The sequence below is a fragment of the Peromyscus eremicus genome, unplaced genomic scaffold, assembly GCF_949786415.1.
Source record: "Peromyscus eremicus unplaced genomic scaffold, PerEre_H2_v1 PerEre#2#chrX_unloc_1, whole genome shotgun sequence".
Classification (NCBI taxonomy): Eukaryota; Metazoa; Chordata; class Mammalia; order Rodentia; family Cricetidae; genus Peromyscus; species Peromyscus eremicus.
Window position 1 is genome coordinate 2,709,805 of NW_026734288.1, and position 24,518 is coordinate 2,734,322.

General features: G+C 37.8%; 1 protein-coding gene and 1 pseudogene across 1 annotated transcript in view; one reads left to right on the forward strand and one right to left on the reverse strand.

The window, feature by feature from the left end:
• The window catches only part of LOC131900907 (zinc finger protein 431-like), a 34,110-nt gene extending 19,223 nt beyond the window's left edge, over nt 1-14,887 (forward strand). Inside the window, exons 2-6 of the mRNA XM_059252227.1 lie at nt 9,425-9,551; nt 9,747-9,807; nt 10,963-12,892; nt 13,968-14,280; nt 14,541-14,887. Coding sequence (XP_059108210.1) covers nt 9,425-9,551; nt 9,747-9,807; nt 10,963-12,892; nt 13,968-14,280; nt 14,541-14,887 — 2,778 coding nt within the window. The remainder of the gene's footprint in view (nt 1-9,424; nt 9,552-9,746; nt 9,808-10,962; nt 12,893-13,967; nt 14,281-14,540) is intronic.
• Nucleotides 13,878-14,460, reverse strand: LOC131901026 (PRELI domain containing protein 3B-like; annotated as a pseudogene).
• Nucleotides 14,888-24,518: the final 9,631 nt, after the last annotated feature.

Here is a 24,518-nt window from a genome sequence, read left to right on the forward strand (position 1 = left end):
ATATTTAACTATATTTGTGTGTGTGTGTGTGTGTGTGTGTGTGTGTGTGTGTGTATTATTGATAAAAGTCTTTGTCTCATATTCACTATGAAGACCAAATTCAAGGAGATCTGCCTGGCTCTGCTATCATACTTGGTCTATTCATTTCTGAGAATAATTTGACATGGATCAGTGGCTGACAGCAAAAGTGACTTTAAGAGATGTTGTCCTGAACCAGAGTATCTCTGCAGAGCTTAAGCTGGGATGATTCAGTGCATTTTGGAACATGATTTCAGGATGAGTCAATACAAATCAGATTTGGGCTGGGTGGTTATGGCACATGCCTTAAATCCCAGCACTTGGGAGGCAGAACCATACAGATCTTTGTGAGTTCATGTCCAGCCTGGTCTACAGAGTGAGTTCCAGGACAGGCACCAAAACTACATGGAGAAATCCTTTCTTAGAAAACCAACAACAAAAATTATCCAGTTTTATCTACATTTGAGAATACCAATATGCAATCAGTGAATCAGGTCTAGGTGATCTATAATTGTCCCAATTGACCACTTCTTGGGTTCCAGAGACCAGAATCCTTGACGTGGAGATTGACATGTCTTCATTGAAATATTAGGTCTGTGCCAGAACAGAAATTCTATTTTCTTAACTAAGGGCATTTTTCTGTTAACAGGTCTTCTTTACTGCATTAATCTTTGACCCTTCTTGGACCCTAGTGTCACTTATCATCAGAGATCAGAACTCCCAAACACTTGAAACTACTAAGAGTCCTAGAGACACTTCTGGCTTTTAGTCAAGAAACAATTAGTTACACTACTTTGGGTTTTTTTTTTTATTTTATTTTATTTTACAATATAATTTAATTCTACATATCAGCCACGGATTCCCTTGTTCTCCCCCTCTTCCTTCCCCTGAGCTCACCTCCCATTCCCATCTCCTCCAGGGCAAAGACTCCCCCGAGGATTGAGATCAACCTGGTAGACTCAGTCCAGGGAGGTCCAGTCCCCTCTTCCCAGGCTGAGCCAAGCATCCCTGCATAAGCCCCAGGTTTCAAACAGCCAACTCATGCACTGAGCACAGGACCCGGTACCACTGCCTGTTTATATGAGCAAGAATTGTTGAGATCAAGGTTGGATAAAGCACAGGGACAAATAGGCAAATGAATGGAAACACATGAGCTATGAACCAATGGCTGAGGGGCACCCCAACTGGATCAGGCCCTCTGAATAGGTGAGACAGTTGATTGGCTTCATCTGTTTGGGAGGCATCCAGGCAGTGGGACTGGGTACTTTGGGGTTTTTTACCCTAAAATGCATAGTTGAATTTTTCCTTCAGTTCTTATTCCTTGTCCCTCTGCAGAGGTTACACTAACTGACATTATGGGATTGAAACAATGACTGATCAGGCTTCTTCCTGCTGAATTTGGGTTACCAGGTGGCAGTATTGGTAAATCCTTCCATTGTCCTCTTGTAAAGTCCAAACTCTCAGATATAGACAGAAGTTGAATTCCTTTACTGGTGTCTGGAAAGAATTAAACTGTCCAAAGTCCATAAGACATTCTTGATTGGCTCACAATGGCACCCATCTATTAGATGTTTTCCTTCAACCTCTAGGTTTTGTCTTCAGTGATGAAGCCACAATCAGTTTTAACAACATTTTATAGCTGTTTCCTAACTAAAAGTCAGTATGATGACCTTTGTTTGTTGCTTCTGTATACGGAAGAAAGTGTTTAGTGTCATTTGGATGCAAGAAAGGTAACTACCAAACTTTTTCAAGACAAGGTGGGACAGTTTGTAAAAAAATTCCTGCCTCACATGAAAGTCTGTCAGATATGCTAAGGGTGTAGGCCAAAATTGGATGCCCCAGAGGAATTGCAGAGGAATCTTGGGTGATTGTCCATGCAGCCAGCTCTTTCTGTTGTTTCTTACAAATTTTGGGAAGTCGCTTGCTGCACTTCCTGCTTATGCAGGTATTATTATTTACTTCTTGGGCCTTTGATATAGTTTAAGACTAGACAGTTATAATTTTCATTTATTTCCTTTTTTAATGTAGACACTCAGTGCTATACAGTTTGCTCACATCAACATTTTTGTTGTGTCCTTTAGGTTTGGGTATGTTGTGTAATCATTTTCTTTGAGTCCTAGAAACTCTTTAATTTCCCTTTTGATTTCTGTCTTGACTCATTTTCTTCAGTAGAATGTTTGTCAATATTCATGAGATTTTAAAATTTGTTTTTTTCATATCCAGCTGTAATCCATAGTTGTCTGGTAGTATGCACCGTGTTGTTAAATTTTTTTGTGTCTGTTGGGACTTGAATTGTGTCCAAGTGTGTAATCAACTTTGGGGAAAACCCCATGTGCTGCTGAGAGTAAGGTGCATTCTTTTTTCTTTGGGTGGAATGTTCTCTAGTATCTCTTTGGATCATATTGTTTATAAAATTCATTATCTCCAACATTTCTTTCCTTGGTTTTTGACTAGATGACATGTCCATTGGTTAGAGTGGGGTATTGAAGTCTACTACTGTCAAACCCTGTGTGAGAATCAATGTGTCATTTAATCTGTGGAAGTGTTTCTTTTACAAAAGGAGATGATCTTGTGTTAGGGGCATAGATATCAATAATTGAAGTGTCATATTGGTGGATTTTCCTTTGATAAATAATGAGTGTTCTTCCAATGTCTTTTGATTAAATTTTGTTTGAAGTTTATTTTGGTAGGTAATAAAATCGCTGCACAAGCCTGCTTCTTAGTTCCAATTGCTTTAAATATGTTTTCCCAGCCTTTACCTTTTAATAATCTCCATCCTTGATGTCGAAGTGTGTTTTTTGTATATGGTAGAATGATGGATATTTTTTTTTGAATCCATACTCTTAATTTGTGTCTTCATTGGGGAGTTGAGTCATTTGATATTGGGAGATATTACGAATAGTGATCATTAATTCCTGTTATTTTGTTGTTAGTAGTGATGGTAGTACGTGAATGAGTGTAGCCTTGTTAGTATTTTCCTTCTTTTGGTTTTGCTAATGTAAGATTATTATTTACTGTTTTTTCATGTGTGTAGTTAGCTTCCTTGGGTTGGATATTTTTCTAAGAATCTTCTGTAGTACTGGATTTGTACATAGATACTGTTTAAATTTGACTTTTTCAGAGAATAACTTATTTTCTTCATTTTTGGTAATTGAAAATTTTCTGGATATAGTAATGAGATGGCATCTGTGGTTACTAAGAACATGCACCTGCTTTGGATAATTGATTGATAAATAAAATGCTGATTGTCCAGTAGCCAGGCAGGAAGTATAGGTGGGACTAACGTAGAGGAGAATTGAGAGAACAAGAAGGCAGATGGAAACACTGCCAGCCACAGTCATGACAAGCAAGATGTAAGGTACTGTTAAGCCACAAGCCACATGGCAAAGTATAGATTAATAGAAAGATAGAAGAGGTAGATAATAAGAAGCCTGCCACGGCCATACAGTTCGTAAGCAATATAAGTCTCTGTGTGTTTACTTGGTTGGGTCTGAGCCACTGTGGAACTGATGGGTTAGAGAAATTTGCCCTGACTGTAGGCCAGGCAGGACCAGAAAAACTCTAGCTACATGCGCCACATGTCTGCAAGACCTTATGACTATTAGAATCTGCATTGAGATGTTAGGTACAATTCTCATAGGTCTGCCTTTATATGTTGCTCGGTCTTTTTCCTTTGCAGCTTTTAATATTTTTCTTTATTATGTATGTTTAATGATTTGGTTATTATGTGACAAGGGGACTTTCTTTTCTGACCCAGTTTATTTGGTGTTTTACATGCTTCTGTGTACTTTCATCAGCACCTCCTTTAACTTAGGAAAAAGTTATTATATGATTTTTTTTGTTTGTTTGTTTTTTGTTTTTTTTTTTTTTTGGTTTTTTGAGACAGGGTTTCTCTGTGTAGCTTTGCGCCTTTCCTGGAACTCACTTGGTAGCCCAGGCTGTCCTCGAACTCACAGAGATCCGCCTGTCTCTGCCTCCCAAGTGCTGGGATTAAAGGCATGCGCCACCACTGCCCGGCTATTATATGATTTTATTGAAAATATTTTCTGGACATTTGAGTGTGTGTTTTTTTAATCTTTCCTCTATTCCTATCATTCACAGGTTTGGTCTCTGCATAATATCCCAGATTTCTTAGTTGCTTAGCATCAAGGAATTTTTATATTTAACATTTTCTTGGACAGATGTATCCATTTCTTCTATTTATCCCCAGGGTCTGAGATTCTCCCTTCCATTTCTCTATTCTACTGGTGAATCTTGCCTCTGGAATTCTTGTCTGTAGTCCTAAAGTTTTCATTTCTGGAATTCTTTCAGTTTCTTTTTTTTTATTGTTTTTATTTCCACTTTAAGCTCTTAAACAGTTGTATTTGTTTCTTTTAGTGATTTGTTTGTTTTATCTTATCTTTATTTAAGTTGTTTATTGGTTTACTCCAATTGCTTGTGTTTTTCTATCTTTTTTGTGGAATTTATTGATATTCTTCCATTGTTTGTTTGTGCTTTCATGAATTCATGTAAGCTATTCATTTTTATGGGCCTTTATCATCTACATATATTTGGTTTTAAGGTTTTTTTTGTATTTCAACTATTTTTGAGTATTTAGGGCCTGCTGTGGTAGGAAAGTTGGGTTCTGTTGTTCACATAGTACCCTGGCTGTTATTATGTTCCTCTCCTAGGCATCTTGGTTTAGGGTGATAATAGGTCTAGGTGCTGTTTTCTAATTTCATCTTTGTTGGATGGGAGTTTTGTTCCTGGGTTTGTGTTTGTTCTCTGGAGTTTCAAAGTGTGTGTTGAATGAGTGTTGCCTTTTTCCTGGCCTTCTTGGCTGGTGTGTTCAAGGGAGACTACTTGGTGGTGATGGAAACTGGGTAAAGAGGAATGCAGGGGAGATGATTTTCAGATCTACAGGAGGCATGGATAAGGAAGAGAAAAAACTGCCTCTGATATTCTACCCCAGTGATAGGAGCAACAATTAAAATTAGGTGTGGAGTAAGAGACAATGTGGTAGATCTGAAGACACCCTAACTAGTCTTTTGGAAGATGTGGTGAGTAGTTGAACAGAGTGTGTCTGTCACAGTTGGGTGATGGGACTCAGATATGAGGAGAGTAGGGAAGCGTTGTGGGAGATGCTCTTTGGAATCCACAGAAGACATGAAAAGGGAGAGGAGAAGCTGCAGATAGAGTTCTGTTTCAGTCCTCAGGGCAACCGTGAGTATTAGATCCCTGAGAGGGAGGAAGGTGTGTGAATAGTATTGCTGGTACCATACCCAACATCTTAATACTGATTCATTAGGTTCCCAGGGATCATTTACTTACTTATTCCCTTATTTAGAATTCTGTTGTGGCTGATCTGTGAAAGACTTTTAGTTTATTGGATAAAAAGTAGTATGTGGGTTGCAAATGTCACTCAGCAAGTATTCTTGGGGGAGTTCAGATAGAAGCACTCAAGTTGAGAGGCTTATAATTCCCTGCTATTCCAGATCCAGAGGATCTGACATGCTCTTTGTTCTGTCACCTATACACACATGGAAAATATTCTTTCTCTTACATACCAGTATACACAAAAAATAGGTCTAGACTTGTTTTTAAAAGTTTGTAAGACTTATAAAACAAAGACTTATAAAGGAAATCAGGTTGTTTTAAGTATATAATAGAATCATACAATATTTATTTTAAAAAATTATTGTCTTTCATTTGGTATAAATTTTTTTTATTTCCTGACTCTGATACAGGTTTACATATAAGCTTTAATCATAGGAAATGAAATTGTTTTAAATTTTCTAACAGACATCCTATTCTTTATCAAAGGAGAATGAGATAGTATTAGTAACCAAAACTATTTTCTACAATGTAGAAATATCAGGCTTCAAGAGAATGATTCCAATTTTGGTGAAACAGTCTTCTCACTCAACCCATTTTCTAATATTGGTGAAGGACAGAACTGGAGTGCACAGGGTGAGTGGTGGTAAGTGATTTCTTTGATTTTGATTTTCATTAGAAACTTATAATTATTTTTCAAGGGACAATGTTATATTGGTAGGTCTTTCTTTCTGTCTCCTTTTATCACTGGTACCATCTGTGTTGTGTGAGGATTTTTTTTATTAGTTATTATATAGTTATATTGTTCCTCTGGCAAATGATGGAACTTCACTTATTTTTATAATATGGAAAATTACTATATTATGTTAAGATCCCCTTAGGTTTTTCATTTGGAGATTTTCTGTAGATAAACAATTTCGGTTTTCTCTTCTTGAACTCAGAAACTTGTATTTCTTCATTCCTTGGTGTATCTGTATTGCTACTTGTTATCATCAATTTTTTTTTCCTATTTAAGTTGTTGATGTAGTTGATTCATTGGGTTTGGGTTTGTAAAGTCTCATATATTATTTTCTCTGTGTCCTACTTACTTTCAGATATCAACATTTCATAGTCCATAGTCACCTTTGGGAACATCTGTTGAGGATGTGCCCCATCAGAACACCTAGTTGCTAAGTCTGTGATTTTGTTAATTGATGATTTATGGGTGATGACCCTTCCACTGAGTATGCAATATCCCTAAGAAAGTTGGCCTGCACTAGATAAGACAGCAAGCATGGCATAAAAGACAATGACTATGTTAGAGAGAAAGCCTGGACACAAAGATTCCTTATGGATTTTGCTTTCAGTTGTTAGATTGAATATCTATTCTAAACACTGACAATGATGGATTGTGATCTGCCAGAATGCGGCAAATAAACATGTTTGTTACCTAGGTGCTTTTGTGTAGAGAACTGAATCAGAGCAAGAAAAAAGCAAGTTGTAACAGAATGTGATAAACCAAAAGTGATTTTGTTGTCCAAAGGTCCTGGGAATGATGACTTTTTTGGGGAACGTTAAGCATGTCAAAATTTAGATGACAAAGGACATAGAAAGCTGCACACAGAGCTTAATTGGTTATTCTTATAGTACATTGAATAAAGTACTCTTAAAAGTATTATGACCTGGCCGGGCGGTGGTGGCGCACGCCTTTAATCCCAGCACTCGGGAGGCAAGCCAGGCGGATCTCTGTGAGTTTGAGGCCAGTCTGGGCTACCAAGTGAGTCCCAGGAAAGGCGCAAAGCTACACAGAGAAACCCTGTCTCGAAAAACCAAAAAAAAAAAAAAAAGTATTATGACCAGTGGAGGTACAGGTCAAAGGATTTCAGGGGAATTAAAATGGAGGTAATTTATGTGATATTTTGCCCCCTAACTTTTCTTATTTTGCCCATTTCCTCAAGAAATTGAGTAAGGCAGAATTAAAAAAAATAATGGGGCTGATTTCTTAGTTGGACTATTGACTCTCTTGGATAGCTATTACTTATGATTCATTCAGTACTACATTAAAAAATCAAGAAGTGGATCATTAATAAATGAAAAGTCTATGGGTTGTAGAGAAAAACAGCACTATGAATTTGTAGAAGGTAGTCAAATGTTGAAAAGTGTCAGCTACTTTCAGGGAGAATATCACCATTAAAAAGAAGGCCCTTACTCTACTTTGGAAGCCTAGCAAGGTATCCTAAGGGTAAGAATCCCTCCTACTATGCACTCAATTAATAGAGGGATTAAGCAAAGTGATTGCCAGTCCCAGGACGCAACTTTATTCAAAGCCTGCCACAACTCTGGTTCAAGCATGGTAGGAGATATCACAACTAAGAAGCCAAATTTGGGGGAATCATTGATGTTGAACTGGTTCTGGATTCCAGAATGATGCAAAATTTAAGATTATACATTCTTAGTCTGCATTTTCATGTCAGCTCTGCTTTAGGCATCTGTGTTTGGTACGGTGAGAGCTCCAGTAAGGAGACTGTCTAAGTTCATTGCATGACACTATGACGATGAAGCCTGGGTTGCAATTTAAGACCATAGCATGTTGAGATACTTATGTTATGTTTGAAATGAATCAGCCAGCTTCCTTCTTGTGCTTTCATGACTTCAGCAACATTATAGATGGTATTACTGAATCACATGCTAGCCTGATTTTTTTTTTAATTTCAATGTTTTTATTTTTGTTTCTGATGACAAACTTTTTCTGTGTAGCCCTGACTGTCCTAAGCAGAATTCTATAGACCAAGCTGGCCTTCAACTCAGAGATTCACCTGACTCTTGCTCCCGCATGCTGAGATGAAATGTCCAACATTCGTGGATATATAAATAATTGGATGATGGGCCTGGATTATACATTTTTGTACATGTCAAGCATATGCCATTTTTCTGAACTTTACCCCTAGCTTGAATTTTGAAATTTGGCAGAGGATATCATTCTCATTTTCAGGTTGGCAGTATTTATGACATTCATAGTGCCTGCAAATATTGAGTAATTAAATTACAGGTGTGTGTGACATTCTTCCTGTTCATTGTGTTTGTTTTGTTTTTCAATAACTATGATTCTTTTGCCTCTATACATAGATATGCAATGCACATATGCCTGGCCCTCACAATACTCAAAAGAGGGTCTTAGAATCTCTGAGCTTAGAATGATGAACAGTTGTGGGATCCCCCATGTAAGTACTGGAAATTGAACCCATCTGTATACAAGACTAGCAACAGCTCTTAACTTCTGACTCATCTGGCCTGCCCTGTGTTGATTATTTATAATCAACAGTGATATTGCTCATGTTATCATCTGTCTATTTGTAACTGTTTAAATAAAAAGTTCCTTTTAGTAAGACTTCTTAAAGTACTTTTTAAGCTGGAGCAATTCAGATTTCTAGAAGATGAATACAGAACTGGAGTAAATGTCTAACTCCTGTAGCAACTTCAGTAAAGAAACAGTCTCTGAGTTCATCCTATGTTTTTTGTACATATGATTGATGTTTGCAGTGCAGACAGGTTCTTAATATTTACTTTTTACTGTCCTGGAACTGATTGCATAGACTAGGCTAGCTTTCAACTCAGAAGCACATATACTTGCCTCTGCTCTCTGGTTTCTGGGATTAAAGGCATGAGCCAATACACCAAGCTTACTCATCATTTTTGTAGTTAGTAATTACTCATACAAATTCATTGATGTGTACTCAGTGCTCTTGATGTGTTTGCTTGTCTCTATGTCTGTTAATTGGCAATTCTCTTTCATTCTAAAATAAATTGATGATTATATTGTAATGTCTAAGTTAAAGAATAAGAGTGGGAAGCTCCAGAATTATATGACTATATTGTCAAGAAGCATGCATTTATAATGTTGTTGGCATCATGCTTTTTTTTTTGGTTTTTTGAGACAGGGTTTCTCTGTGTAGCTTTGTGCCTCTCCTTGAACCCACTTGGTAGCCCAGGATAGCCTTGAAATCACAGAAATCTGCCTGGCTTTGCCTCCTGATTAAGGTGTGCACGACCACCGATGGGCCATGCTTTTGGTTATATACAAATGTATGACATACTTACATACAGCATATTTTAGGATGCCGTGACCTATAATGATGTGCATATCAACTTCACTCAGGAGGAGTGGGCATTGCTGGATCTTTCACAGAAGAATATCTACAAAGATATGATGCTGGAGACATATATGAACCTCACTACTATAGGTAAATTTCCATTCATATTTTAATTTAAGGCAAAAATTGTTTTTTGATTATTGATACTCTTCTGTAATTCTGATTGAGAATGAGGCAGAATGAGGTAACTAAATCAGGAAAGATTCTAAGGATCACTGAAGATAGTAAATCAAATTTTCCACAATTCCTGTAATATTTCATAAATTCTCTCATTCTGTATTTTAGGATACAATTGGGGAAATCTTGAAGTTGAAGAACATTGTCAAAGCTCTCAAAGACATGAAAGGTAATTTTTATGTGCAAGCTGATACAAAGGTGCCTCTGGATATATTTTATTGTATTTGAAAGTTTTAAAGAAATGCAACAGTATAAATAATCATAGCTTAAATTACATTCATGATCTTTAAATGCTCACAATCCATATACATCAAAGGAAGGTAAATGAATTTTGTTGGCAGGTTATTCATTTTAGAAGAAAGACAAGGAATCAATACCTTAACAGATATGAGCATTTGAATCATAATTCTATCAGAGCTACACTGTGGAATTGTCCACCCTTTTAGTTTCATATGACTCTTATTATCAAAGGTATACATATTAAATATGTGATAAGTGTATGTCCAAAACCTTCTAATAAACAAATACTCCATATTAAAGCTAGTGTTACTCTCTAGTTTTTCTGACACTGCTAAGTTTAGTGAGATAAATCTTAAGAGTCAAGAGTTAGGCGGGATTGTTGTGAAGAAGCCTTAAAACCTATATCACATGTGTATGAGGAACAAAAAGTCAAGCTGTGTGGAGACAATGTAGAAACTTTTTATTTGTTATTTTACATTTACTAGGTATAGCATATGTCACTCTGGGTACAAGCCATATGAACATAGCAATATGGAAAAAAGCAATATATCCCTTTTCATCTCAAAACAATTATAAGTTATGTACCAGTCTCATATTGAGTAGACTTGCTTAATGTGATTCAAGTTTACACATAATTGGTTTTCCAGCTTAACTGGGAATACATCTACAAACAAACTGAAGAAAAGTCCTATGAGTAGTGGGAATGTGTAAAACTTCTGTCTGTCCTGGTTCATTGAGCAAATGTAGTAGGATTCATGGTATAGGAAAAGGTATTAATGAAATTAAGTGGGGTAAAGGTCTAAATACTTCCAATTCTTTTCATATATATGAAAAATCTCATTGAGAAAATCGTTCTATATATGTGATCCATGTAATGAAGGCTCTAAACATCATAGGCATCTTCAAAAGAGCAAAATAATCCTTAATGAAGGGGAACAACATAAGTATAAGCAAAGTGATAAAAACTTATGATCCAATTTCTCTTTACATTTACACTGAAATGTATAATTAATTCACACAAAATAAAGATGTAAAAGAGTAATGAATATGGTACAGCTGTTACATTTTCAAATTATCTTTGCAGACCTGAAAGAAGTCAAACTGGAGAGAAACCATATGAATGTAATCAATGTGGTAAAGCCTTTCCTCATCATAGTACTCTTCATTTGCAAAAAAGAAGACATACTAGAGAGAAACTCTATGAACATAATCAGTGTGGGAAAGCCTTTGCACAACACAGTACTTTTCAAGTGCTTGAAAGTACAGATATTGGAGAGAAACTGTATGAATGTAATCAGTGTGGTAAAGCCTTTGCTCAAAACAGTGTTCTTCAAAGGCATGAAAGAACCCACACTGGAGAGAAACCCCATGAATGTAAACAGTGTGATAAATCCTTTGCACATAACAGACATCTTCAAAGGCATATAAGAGCACACACTGGAGAGAAACCATATGAATGCAATCACTGTGGTAAAGCCTTTGCAGATCATAGTCATCTTCAAAGGCATGAAAGAACACATACTGGAGAGAAACCTTATGAATGCAATCATTGTGGTAAAGCCTTTGTAGATCATAGTCACCTTCAAAGGCATGAAAGAACACACACTGGAGAGAAACCCTATGAATGTAAACAGTGTGATAAATCCTTTGCACATAACAGACATCTTCAAAGGCATAAAAGAACACATACTGGAGAGAATCCCTATGAATGTAATCACTGTGGTAAAGCCTTTGCAGATCATAGTCACCTTCAAAGGCATGAAAGAACACATACTGGAGAGAAACCCTATGAATGCAATTACTGTGGTAAAGCCTTTGCAGATCATAGTCACCTTCAAAGGCATGAAAGAACACACACTGGAGAGAAACCCTATGAATGTAAACAGTGTGATAAATCCTTTGCACATAACAGACATCTTCAAAGGCATAAAAGAACACATACTGGAGTGAATCCCTATGAATGTAATCACTGTGGTAAAACCTTTGCAGATCATAGTCATCTTCAAAGGCATGAAAGAACACATACTGGAGAGAAACCCTATGAATGCAGTCACTGTGGTAAAGCCTTTGCAGATCATAGTCACCTTCAAAGGCATGAAAGAACACACACTGGAGAGAAACCCTATGAATGTAAACAGTGTGATAAATCCTTTGCACATAACAGACATCTTCAAAGGCATAAAAGAACACATACTGGAGAGAAACCATATGAATGCAGTCACTGTGGTAAAGCCTTTGCAGATCATAGTCACCTTCAAAGGCATGAAAGAACACATACTGGAGAGAAACCCTATGAATGCAATCACTGTGGCAAAGCCTTTGGAGATCATAGTCATCTTCAAAGGCATGATAGAACACATACTGGAGAGAAACCCTATGAATGCAATCACTGTGGTAAAGCCTTCGCAGATCACAGTCACCTTCAAAGGCATGAAAGAACACATACTGGAGAGAAACCCTATGAATGTAATCTGTATGGTAAAGCCTTTGCAGATCACAGTAATTTTAAAACACATGAAATAACACATACTGGAAAGAAACCCTATGAATATAATCTGTGTAATAAAGCCTTTGCATATCATAGTTATCTTCAAATATATAAAAGGAGACATACAGGAGAGAAACCCTATAAATGTAACCAATGTGTTAAAGCCTTTGCACAACACAGATATCTTCAAAGCCATAAAAGAACACATACTGGAGAGAAACCATATGAATGTAATCAATGTAGTAAAGCCTATGAACATCAAAGTCATCTTCAAAGGCATGCAAAAATACATACTGGAGAGAAAACCTATGAATGTAATCAATGTGGTAAAGCCTTTGCAGATCACAGTCATTTTAAAGCACTTGAAACAATGCATGCTGTAAAGAAACCCTTTGAATGTAATCTGTGTAATGAAGCCTTTGTACATTACAGTCATCTTCAAAGGCATACAAGAACACATACTGGAATGAAACCCTATGAATGTAATCAGTGTAGTAAAACCTTTTCACATCACAGTTGTCTTCAAGTATATAAAAAGAGACATGCAGGAGAGAAACCTTATTGATGTAACCAATGCAGTAAAGCCTTTCCTTGTAACAGTGATTTTTCCCCCAAAAGTAATTATATTCAAATATCCTGACATATCATGTCTTAACAATTACAAAACCATGATTTTGACATGTGGCAATTTATAAGTTAAGTAAATGTGAAATGCTAAGAGATGTGAACAGCTGCTTTTTTGTCTCAGGGTTCTGTTTAAGAGTGATGGGACACTCAGGTAATGTCTTTATTTTCTCAGTTAGCATAACCAGGCCACAGTACAGCATGCAAATCACAAAGTACAAATTCAAGAAGGGAATTCCTTTACTAAGTCACAAAACTTTGGCAAATCAATACAGTACCCGTTAATACAATAAAATACTATTTTTGCTGGAGTCAGAGACTACCTTAGTGATAATTTTCACTCCAAAAATATCACTTAAATCCAAATCCAAACACTGGTTTCCACCAGGGCAAGTTATTTTATACAAATTAATGTCATTTGAAATTACACAATTTCTCTTTTTAAAGGGAGTTCCTCAGGCAGGTGGTTCCAGTTCACTGCATCAGTCAACTCTGTAGATGCCAGGACAGCTGGACTGTGTTCTGGGTGGTCCGCAGCCAGGTAGTTTTCTCGTACCTAAAAGGCTCTAAGCTTCTCCCTAAGAAGACTCGATCAACATGGCTTTCTTCTAAGTACTTAAACAACAACAGACCAACCCGTTAATTGTTCACATGGACACAAGACTCTCCTCTAGTCAGTTCCCTCAAGCCCTCCCACTACAGTCGATCACTTTGATTTAGAAGCTCTCCATCTTTTGATCAAAAGTCACAGCCTTACCCCAGCTCATTAAAAAAAGAAAAGAAAAAAAAGATCTACCTAAAATAGCAGTATCTTTTAAATAACAAATAAATATGATGTCAGCCTGAAGAGTCCTGGTGGCCCTATAGCTGCACCCCAATTTCCATCATCATTTTTCTACCAACACTGCTGTGGCCAGCATTGGTGTCCTTATGCTTCCTCTTGTTGATGCTGTCAATTCTTCAATTTTGGCGTTCAGTTTGTGTATCACCCATTCCATTGCTTCTCGGCCTTTGTTAGCGTTGGAAGATGTGGTGCTTGCCATGAGTCCTTCAAGGTAGCTGCCGAGGCTGACTCCTTTCATGGTGATGATGGCTTCCTAAGTCAGGACAGTTTTCTCTGGGTCCTGGGGTGCGGCCTGTGTGTGAGCCTCTCGTCTACGGAGACCATATTTGTAAATGAGATGTTAGTGGACTTCAGCTCCATTGTCTTTCTTACCGGGTCAACTACAGAGTGCTCTTGCACGTACGTTTTTGTACTTGCAGAACCAATAAGGGACTTCACAATGGAAGGTAGGCCCCACTCTGTGCTGAGGAGTCTATGGCTGTGCAGCTTTCCAGAGGAATTGACATGTCTAACACATCAACGCCAAACACACTTGGGTTCATGGGGTTTGGGTATTTCTGCATTGCAGCTGTGGTAACCATTTCCCATGGGTGGTCAAAGACGTGCTCCGAAGTCGAGATCTTCATGGTGCCAGTCGCCTGCCCAGTGTCCTGCGGCGTCCCAGGACGATGAGGCACATAAGTTCACTGGTCCTGCCCTGTCCCAGCTGGCCGGCCTCACAGCCATAACAGTGATCTTAAAGTGCATAAAAGAATACATACTGCAGATAAACCCTATGAATGTAAACATTGTGATAAAGCCTTTGCTCAAAACAATGTTCTTCAAATGCATGAAAGAACACATACAGGAGAGAAACCATGTGAAAGTAATCAGTGTGGTAAAGCCTTTGCACATCACAATTATCTTCAAAGGCATACAAGAACTCATACTGCAATGGAATCCTACAAATGTAATCAGTGTGGTAAAGAATTTGAACGTCACAGTAATCTTAGAATACATAAAAGAACACATACAGAAGAAGAACCCTACAAGAGTAATACTATTAGTGTATAATTGCTGTCTTAAAGCCTGTGAATATAACATTAGATTTTGAAGATCTAAAGAAACTCATACCAAAGGAAATGTGATTACAAAGATTTTGTAAGATCTTTAGCCAACACACTCACATTCAGTACACAAAATTTTTCTTGAGAGAAATATCTCACAGGTGTTAAAATCTCTTCAAACAGTATTTGGTTTATACCTGCAAATTCACACGGAAGAAAGAATTATGAATTTAAAGGATATGGTAACTAATTTAGATTTCATACTTCAATTACATGAGATAATGAATCCATGTGTAAAAGTTCATGAATGTGTACTAATTTATTTCTGTTGCTCTGATATATCATGTCAATGTGAACATATGAAAGTGGTTAATTGGCCATTGGTTCCAGACTGATACAGGGTCAGAATGAAAGTGACATGGAAACAAGTATCATACATGGATGGGAACTGAAAATTCCCATCCTTAATCTGCAATATAAAGCATAAAGTGTAAAAGGGAAATGGTAAACTCTTAGACCAACCCACCGTGACATATTTCTTGCCACAGGGCAGCATTTTCTAAATAATCCCAAATAATACCACAAACTGAACATGATTGATTTCTCTGATGTCTATCCTACATGCTTGCTTTCTGTTACACAAACCAATACATGATGCAGAGAAATTCTGTAAGCATTTAGATTCCTCAATACCTTTGTGGCTAGAATTACAGAAGAAAAACATGAGTAAAAATTAGTTTAAGAGTTGTTTTAATTTTAATTATGTGATATCTTTCTGTACTTGTGCATGTTCATTCTTGTTCCCAAGAAGATTAGACCTTAGGAACTTCTTGTTGTTTTGATTACTGCAAGTTTTCAAAATCCTGACTTTGTTCCTGGGAATGAGCTTGTATTAAGATACTGCCGTGTCTCTAGCCCTGTAAGTATTTTAGAGCTTTTTTTGTCATATTTATATTAGGAAATAAGGAAAAGGTCATAGAAGAGAAAAATCCTTTTCATATAAACATTTGGTAAAACTTTAGACATCACAGTTTTCTTCATATTCAAGACAAAATCTTCTAACATCCCTTTTTCATTTCTTTGAAGTAAGTAAATTACTAAAAATGTTCACTAAAGACTGATGTGAAGATCACATTATGGCTTCTATTTTGCAACATTTGATGTATAAAGTGGCTATATGTTTGGCAAATCCATTTAGTGAATTTTATTTTGTGGTTCATCTATTCCTTCTGTGACTTTTGTTCATGTTCTATTGTGCTTTCACTTAATGAGTGGTATTTTTCTGCTGCAATGTATAGAATAATGGTTATCATGTAAGTGGTCTATTTGTATTTAAATATGAGGCAGAATGTGAACATAATTTTCAAGTAAGAATGTCTGTGAAAGGGTGGTGGGTTTTTGTTCCTTGTTTTATTTTTCATAAATTCCCTTGAAATGCTCATTGTTTTCCAGCCTGGCTTGTGTGTCAGTAATTAGTCAAGGATATGCTTGAACTCATAATCCTAATGTTTCAGTCTCCTAAGCACAAGTCTAAGTATAGATAATGCACTCCCAACATTTTCTGTATTGTCAAAACTTTTTAACAATTTTAATGTTAAAATACTTAATAGAGAATATGAAATAAAATTAAATACCTCATGTGTGTATGCAAAGAAACATTTTATTATATGTATTTCCTTGACATTAAGGTTTTCTTTGCAATTTTATCAGTTACTATTCATTTTGTTCTTATTAAATCACTTTCTCCTTTAGCTCAGGTTTTATTCACACACTATAATTGAGAATTGCTTAGATCATTTAATCCTCACTGTGCTGTTGAGGACTGTCATGATAGTCACACCATTTCTTCTAGTCTGGGTCTTAACCAGTCAGTGAGTAAGAAAAATAAACCAATGAATGAATGTCTTCCAAACTCTGGCATTTCTGGAAACTTACAAGTAAAGAGGGACTTGTGCAATAATTGAGTTGACAGACTAATGTTAATCAGGTTTAGACAGAGCAAAGAAATGGGTGAGCAAGAAAATAGGTGAAAGCATTTGGTTATGACAGTAGATGACATCAGCAATGAGTACTGAAGTTATCTGTGCTAGATAGTCAATAATTGTACTGTCTGCTCATGGATCAAGCAATCAAGAATCTAGTTCAAGAACTGAAATTTCATGAAACCAAATTACTGTAGTTACTCTAGTTGAACCAAAATAGGAGACCTGGATAAAATGGTGTGTTCCTGACTAATAAGACTGTGATTTTCTAGGTATAAGATGTTTAGCCTGAGAGAAAAGGTGTGAGCTTTCCTTGTTGTACTCTAATACAAATCTCTAGTCTCTGCAGCACAGGGCTATAAAGTCTGTTACAATTTTTTTAACATAATTTTGGGGATTACCTTTATATTGTTTCCACCAACTATTTCCTGACACTGTAACCAAGTGTTAGGCATTCATTCCAGGCTGGATTTTGCCAGCTCAGTGAGAAGGCAAAAGAAACAGGACAACGAATATTTTAGTTTAGCCCAGGGTTTTTAATGTAGAGTGGCATTGCAGAGGTGCTTGCATGAGAATGGGAATTCATTGTCCACATATTACAACCAGTGATGTTCACAGTACAGAAAGGGAAGGAGCTGTAAAATTTTCCAGTTTTCTCTGCAGTTTGGGTTGCAATTGTACAATCAGTTAATCATTTATAGGTGATTAATAAATGTCCTGAGTGATCATTTCTTGGGCTCCACAGACTAGGTTCCTTGGCCAGGAGATTGACATATCTGCACTGAAATGTTAGTTGTGTACCCACGACAAAGATCCAGTTCTCCTGACCAAAGGCCCTTTTAACAGACCTTCATTACTACTTTTAACTTTTTTCCTTTGTAAGGCATGTAGAATCACTTAGCATTAGAGATCAGAGCTCCCCAAAGCACTTTTGGCATCTTTGGTCTCTGTAAAGGAAGAAATCCTAAGTATCCCAGTGACACTTCTGGCTTTTAGTTAAGAAAGGAACTGTTTACTTTTCTTTGGGTTTCTTTTTACCCTAAATTGTGTAGTTGATTTTTACCGCCAGTAATTATCAGACCTCCCACTGAAGGTTTAAGCCTAACTTCCATTTTGGGATAGGGCAGTGACTGATGTGTTTTCTTCCAACTGAATTTCATTTATCAGGTGGAAGTATTGGGGTCCTATGGTGGTATTGTATTCCCCAAAATATTGTGAACCCTAATAAACTTATCTGGGGTCAGAGAACAGAACAGTCACTAGATACCGAGGCTAGAAAATGGTGGCACTCACGCCATTAATCCTATCATTAGAGAGGGAGAAATCCATCTGGATCTCTGTGAGTTTTAGGCCACACTGGAAACAGCCAGGCATGGTGGAACATGCCTTTAATCCCAGGAAGCGATGGCAGACAGCAGAAAGGTATTTAAGACATGAGGGTCAGGAACTAGAGCAGGTTAAGCTTTTGAGCTTTTGAGAAGCAGTTCAGCTGAGACAGATTCAGATGAGGACACAAAGGCTTCCAGTCTGAGGAAACAGGATCAGCTGAGGAATTGGCAAGGTGGGGTGGCTATGGCTTGTTCTGCTTCTCTGATCTTCCAGCATTCACCTCAATACCTAGCTCCAGGTTTATTCATATTAACAAGACCTTCTAACAATTAATGCTACAGGATGCCCTTCCAGAGGGCTACTTGTCAAGAACAAACTCTCACATGTAGGTGGGAAAGAAATTCCTTTGCTGGTGTCTCTCTAACATGCTGCTCAAGGGACCATTGCAGGGTCACAACCAACATTAAGTCCTGTTGTGCTATGAAGGCATCATAATTCTACAACAGAAGCATCTCCAGATTTTTGAAAAGAAGTTTTGAGTTAAGGAAGGACTCCTATATTGATAGAGGTGGATTTGAACCCTGTTTGTAGTCCCACAGGGCATTGCCCTTCTTATCCACCTGACTAACCTACCTAAATTCTTTCATTACAGGCCTGCAAGATCACAGAGTTCTATAACTACTAGTCTGAGTCATATAGTGGGCTGTCCATTGCAATAACAGCAAAAAGATTTGTGTGTGTAAAATGGCTTCCCATTCAGACCTGAAGAGTAGGAACAGTCTACTCTGTACATGGCAGGGGCAACCAGACTAGAAAATATCTAGGTCAGAGGATGATGATTAAGGCAGTGAACTTCAGGGGTCTCCTTTACAAAGAAGGACTGATGGGGCATGGTGACTGTCTTTGTCTTTATTTTTCTATATGTATTATTTCACTCCATGTGAATGAAGACAGACAGAATTGGCGGGTGGCCAGTTTAGGGAGGATAGCTGGAATTACTAAGTATTCAGTTTCCAATTAGAGAACTCTCTTGTGAAAATATTTCCAATCATGATTGACATAGTTACATCAGGTGAGAGGTTTGAGACACAGGCCATTGGCTGTAACTCCATGTGTCACATTACAGAATTCATTGGCTAACACTTTCCTTTGGACAAAGTCATGTTAATGGCATTACTGAGAAGTACCTACTGAGCTTCAAAGTCAGTACAGCTAAATGTTCTTCCAATTATGTTTATCATTTAATAAGTCAATTATTGGTATCATTTAAAAATGTATTTTCTTTAAATGTATTACTACTATGTTTTTCTATTTTTCTGTTTTTTTTTTTTTTTTTTTTTTTTTTTTTTTTCGAGACAGGGTTTCTCTGTGTAGCTTTGCGCCTTTCCTGGAACTCACTTGGTAGCCCAGGCTGGCCTCGAACTCACAGAGATCCGCCTGGCTCTGCCTCCCGAGTGCTGGGATTAAAGGCGTGCGCCACCACCGCCCAGCTGTTTTTCTATTTTTCAATGTTTCCTGATTTAAGAATTTCTTTCCATTTTTCTTAAGTTCTGATTATTTATTTATTTATTTATTTATTTATTTATTTATTTATTTATTTATATCAGTTTACAGCAGTGATTCTCAACACTTGGTGTCATGACTCCCTTTGGGGGATTAAATGATCCTATCACAAAACTGGCCTGAGGCCACCAGAAAGCAAAGTTATTTATATTACAGTTTGTAAGATTTGTAAATGTGTAGTTATCACGTAGCATAGAAAATAATTTTATAGATAAGTGGGTCAACAAATCATGGCGAACTGTAATAAAAGGTCAGAGCATTAGGAAGTTTGAGAACCACTGATTTAGATCAATGTCTCTTGTAGCTCAGGCTTGTCTCACACTATACAATTGAGAATTACTTTGAACATCTAAGCTCGCTTGTGTTGCCCAGTGCTGGAAAGACAGTCCTGAAACTCTTTGCAGGCTACACCTTGAATGATATTTAGGAAGAAAAAATAACCAGTTAATGAGTATCCTCCAAATAATCCAGATTTTATTGTGAATTTACAGATGAAGTAGAACCTGTGTTAGAATTGAGTTCACTGCCTAGCATTAAAGCAGGTGTCATCACAGCAGATAAACGGATGGGCAAGAAAGAGCACTAAAGTTTTCTGCTGTGACAGTAATTGATATTAGCAGGGCTGTGTGGAGGGTCTGATCTGTTTTTCCACCTGCCTGAGAACCTGAGTTTGAACCCCCAGCACCTACAAAAAAACAAATCGTGAAAAGCCATGGGATCATCAAACCCACACAAGCAATATGGGACAATAAAAGACCCTGCAAGATGTTAGTTCCCTGATACCCTGTCACAAAAGGAAGACACTCTCACTTGGCCAGACAAGTTGCAGTGTGAGGAGCATGGCTTCAGGATATTCCTGCAATGTACTGGCTTCTTGTCCCATTATTGCAAACTTGAAAACCTAGCTGGGAGGGTTCTCCCCGCTCTTGAGAACTAGGAGAAAGGAATGTGCCAAACAAGGTGAACATCACCCGCAAGCCCTCAGATGGGGTGGGGCCTTAAAATTCCCTACCTATTTGACATACTGGCACTCAGTCCCTCAAGAACTGGAAAATGTGGACTTGCTCAAAATGGCAGGCAGGGCATCTTAAAGAGGAACTTCTGGTAGGTTGGCAGGTATCCATGATCCAGCATCATGGACAAGCAGTGCAATGTGTCCAAGGTCAATGTGAGTTCTCACAGAGGCCCTGAGGAGAAACAGGAGCCCAGGATGCATATAGACTTTCTGCTGGGGTCCTCAGGACTCAAAGGCAGGATGCAGCCTAGGGGTGTGTGAGGCTAGAGAACCTGAATCTTCCTATTCAATGTCATGTGGTTTTCTCTGTGCATTTGCAGCATGTGACTCAGTGGGAGTTTCCTGGAAAAAGTACCTTACATTCCCTGCAAAACTCTGTGCCTGTTTTTTCTTCTCTGCAAAGTGACTGGATTGGTTGGTGTCACATTCAGGAGCTAACTCCACTTATTACATTTCATGTCTCTTGTGCATACCCTTTGGTTATGCAGCTCTCACTCCTCTGTCTCCTGCCCTGCAATTCTGAGCATAAAACTTGCTTTTCATGCATGCTGAATAAGTTTTCCACCATGGAGCCACATCCCCAACCAGGAATCAAGTTTGCTTCTTGCACAAAGCACAAGCCTCTAGCTTTGACCTCTTTTTGGGCAAAACTATTTCTCAAGTCTAGCCAGTGACAAAAGAGGTCAGGTGGAACTCAGGACTCCTGGTTTAATTCCCTCCCTGACTAAAGACCATGAAGTTGTGGCTTCCCTTCCTTCATCTTTCTGGAGTGATATGTGTTAGTTAGATGAGTTCAACATTTCACCAAGTAAGAACTGATTATGCCAAGTGCTTGGCAGCCAAGATCTCTGTGTGTATCAGAGAGACAGCTACTGTCCCTTTACGTGGAAAAAATAAAATTTCTGATATCCAGGCACTCACATTGACAGGTGTCTTGGGTTATCATAGAGAAAGAATTGGAGACAAAAGAAATGAGGCTTGGAATTAGGGGAGTCCATTATGATTCCTCAGAATAGGTGACTGGCACCCGGCCAAACCTGGAAAACCTTGTCAGTGAAGAACCCATGATGACAAGAGCAGAGACCCCATCACTCTGCTCTTTGGGACACTTGCTGTGGTCCCTGCTTTTGTTTGTCTCATCTGTCTTTTCAGTCTGTCTCCAGAAGAATGTTTTTGTTCTTAATTCCCAAAATGGATTCAGGCAGGGGCTGGCTTTGGAAATGAATCCCTAGATTTCTAAAACCAAGAATTTGGATGGGAGGCAAGGCTCATGTTCTAGCTCTTAGCACATGCAAGACACAGGCATCCCCAGCACACCAAGAGAGCAAAATGACAAGTCTTTGAAGCCAAACCCTCTACAATAGCATTTAATTGTGACATCTGGTGTGGCGTCTTCCTTTGCTCCATATTCTACCTTGTTCATCCTCTGATATTGTAGTGTCTCTGGCTTTTATCATTAAAAGGGTGGTGACCACAGATGATGACAGGTTGTGTCATGTTGAGTGGGCCACAGCATTTTCCCTTGATAGCACCAATCTGGTCCTCAGAGAACGTTTGGCTTCTGAGACTTTTCCATTTGGAAGTTTGTCTTCTTGACACTGAAATTGGCCTTTTGAGGGAAGAAAATGCCCTTGCCTCAACTGTTGACAGTATGAATACTGTTTCTTTGGTACTAGCAGGACACAAGGAAAAGTGAGTATTTAACTCTGCCTTGAAAGGGTAGTCTTTCAAAAAACCTGCCTCTGAAAATGGTCTGATAGATACTCTAGGCCTGTAGCCAATTTGAATGCACCAATGATACTGAGAAATTCTAGGTGCCTGTCTAGGCTGCCAGCTGTCTCTGTCTACTCTCATAAGACTCCTGAAAGTTGCTTGTGTCTTTCTCCCATTTCTCAGATATTATTGTCTTCCTTGTCAGGTCTTTGATTGGATTGGAGAATAACAGTCATAATTACAATGTTCTTGTATCTTAGGTAGAACATATTAAGTGTTAGATTCAGGCCCCTCAAGGTAGGACATCTTTTGGAAAAATCTCTGTAACATGACATTTACCTATGTTCCACATTCTTCTGAATTTATCATGTGTTTCTTGTTTGGTGTGGTTCCTGTTGGTGTAATTTCATCTTGTATAGGTCATTATCCCTTATTCTTCCAGAACAATATTTTTATTGTTTATATTTTATATTTATGTGTATTATATTTATATTGTTTATATTATAATTTATAATCATCTCTATTGTAAATAGTTTTGTATTAGATTTAGAATTTTCTTATTTAGACAAAAGGGGGAGATGTAGTGGGTAGCTGTTCCAGATTTGACCTTAAAACACTCCCCCTAGAGTGACAGCCTGTAACTGCCACACCTTCCTAAGACTTTCCACTGGGGCTGACATGCCCCTGGAGCTTGGCTGAGAAGGAACCCCTTAAAACTCAATGTGTGTAGGTCTTTGGCCCTTTATGTATACCACATGGTCCTGGAATCTGGATGGGAGACCAAGCCAGAGTTCTCTACTAGATTGTATTTCATCTATCCTGGATCATGTAACCAACCCCTATTGGATTTTTTATTATCTCAAAAATAAATATCTCTTGATTATCAGATAAGTTACTTGGAATTGCCTTGTTAATTACAGTAATAGATTTTCTCCAAGTCTTTGTTTACTTCAGGGGATTCATCGTTCCTCCCCACCATCCTGACCTAATTTCCCAGCAGCCTTTTTTATCTCACTGAGTATGAATTTTAAGATGGGGGAGAGCCATTCCTAAGCAATGTTTGAAAAGTTAGCCCTAAATACCTCACAAAGAAATGTTTCTTTGAAGCATTGCTAGATCCCTGGCTTTGGAAGGAGTGGGTGCTGAAAAGCTTCCCCTGTAACTCAGGAGAGGCTCCTGTGAAGGGCAACTTGAAGTGAGATAGTTAGCATGTAGGCAAAAGCTGTGACATCAGCATTGCCATACTTGGGTATTCTATGGTGTCCTGGAGAACATTGTCATCTCTTGTGATGTCACCAGTGCTGTGGTGATACCAGCAGCCTATGGGGCATTTATTCAGTGCCTTTATGGTTGAGCTATAGACACGGTGTCAAGATGAAACAAACTATTTGGAAAAGAGACTAGAGAGCAGAGAGAGACTGGAAAGACACAGAAGGAAGCTGGCCTTTGGTCCTAGTATAAAACAGCAAGAAATAAATATTCCAGGGGAAGCCACATTGAGCCTTGGCAGAGGATTTAGTGCTTTCTTGGGGAGAAGGTAGGCTTGAGCTAGGCTTTGAAGGAGGTAGGCTTCAAGGAGTAGGGCTCAGGACGTGGGCATTTCTGGGAAGCAATGACATTATCCTAGTTCTTTGATTTCCTACAGAGCAGACACAGAGTCAAGGGTTTCTGGTCATTAGTTTGGCAGAGATCCAGGAATTGTCCAGGCTGCATATACTGTAAGTTATTGAAGTGCTTAAAGATTACCTACCTAATTGAAATATACCTTTTTACACCTAAAAACTTAATAACTAACATAACTATAAGTTTGATTACCCTAGATAACTATTAATCTTCATTTTCTAATTATTACAATTTTAAGTGAGTTGTTAAACATAGTACATTAAATAAGAGTAGAGATACATACAATATAACAAATTAACTTTAAATTTGTATCAATAAACTAAATTCTACCACAAAGTAAAAAGTTTTAAACAAGTTGTTGCTCTTTAAAAGTAGATTCAGTAATCTAACCTTTTATCCTATTATATCTATAC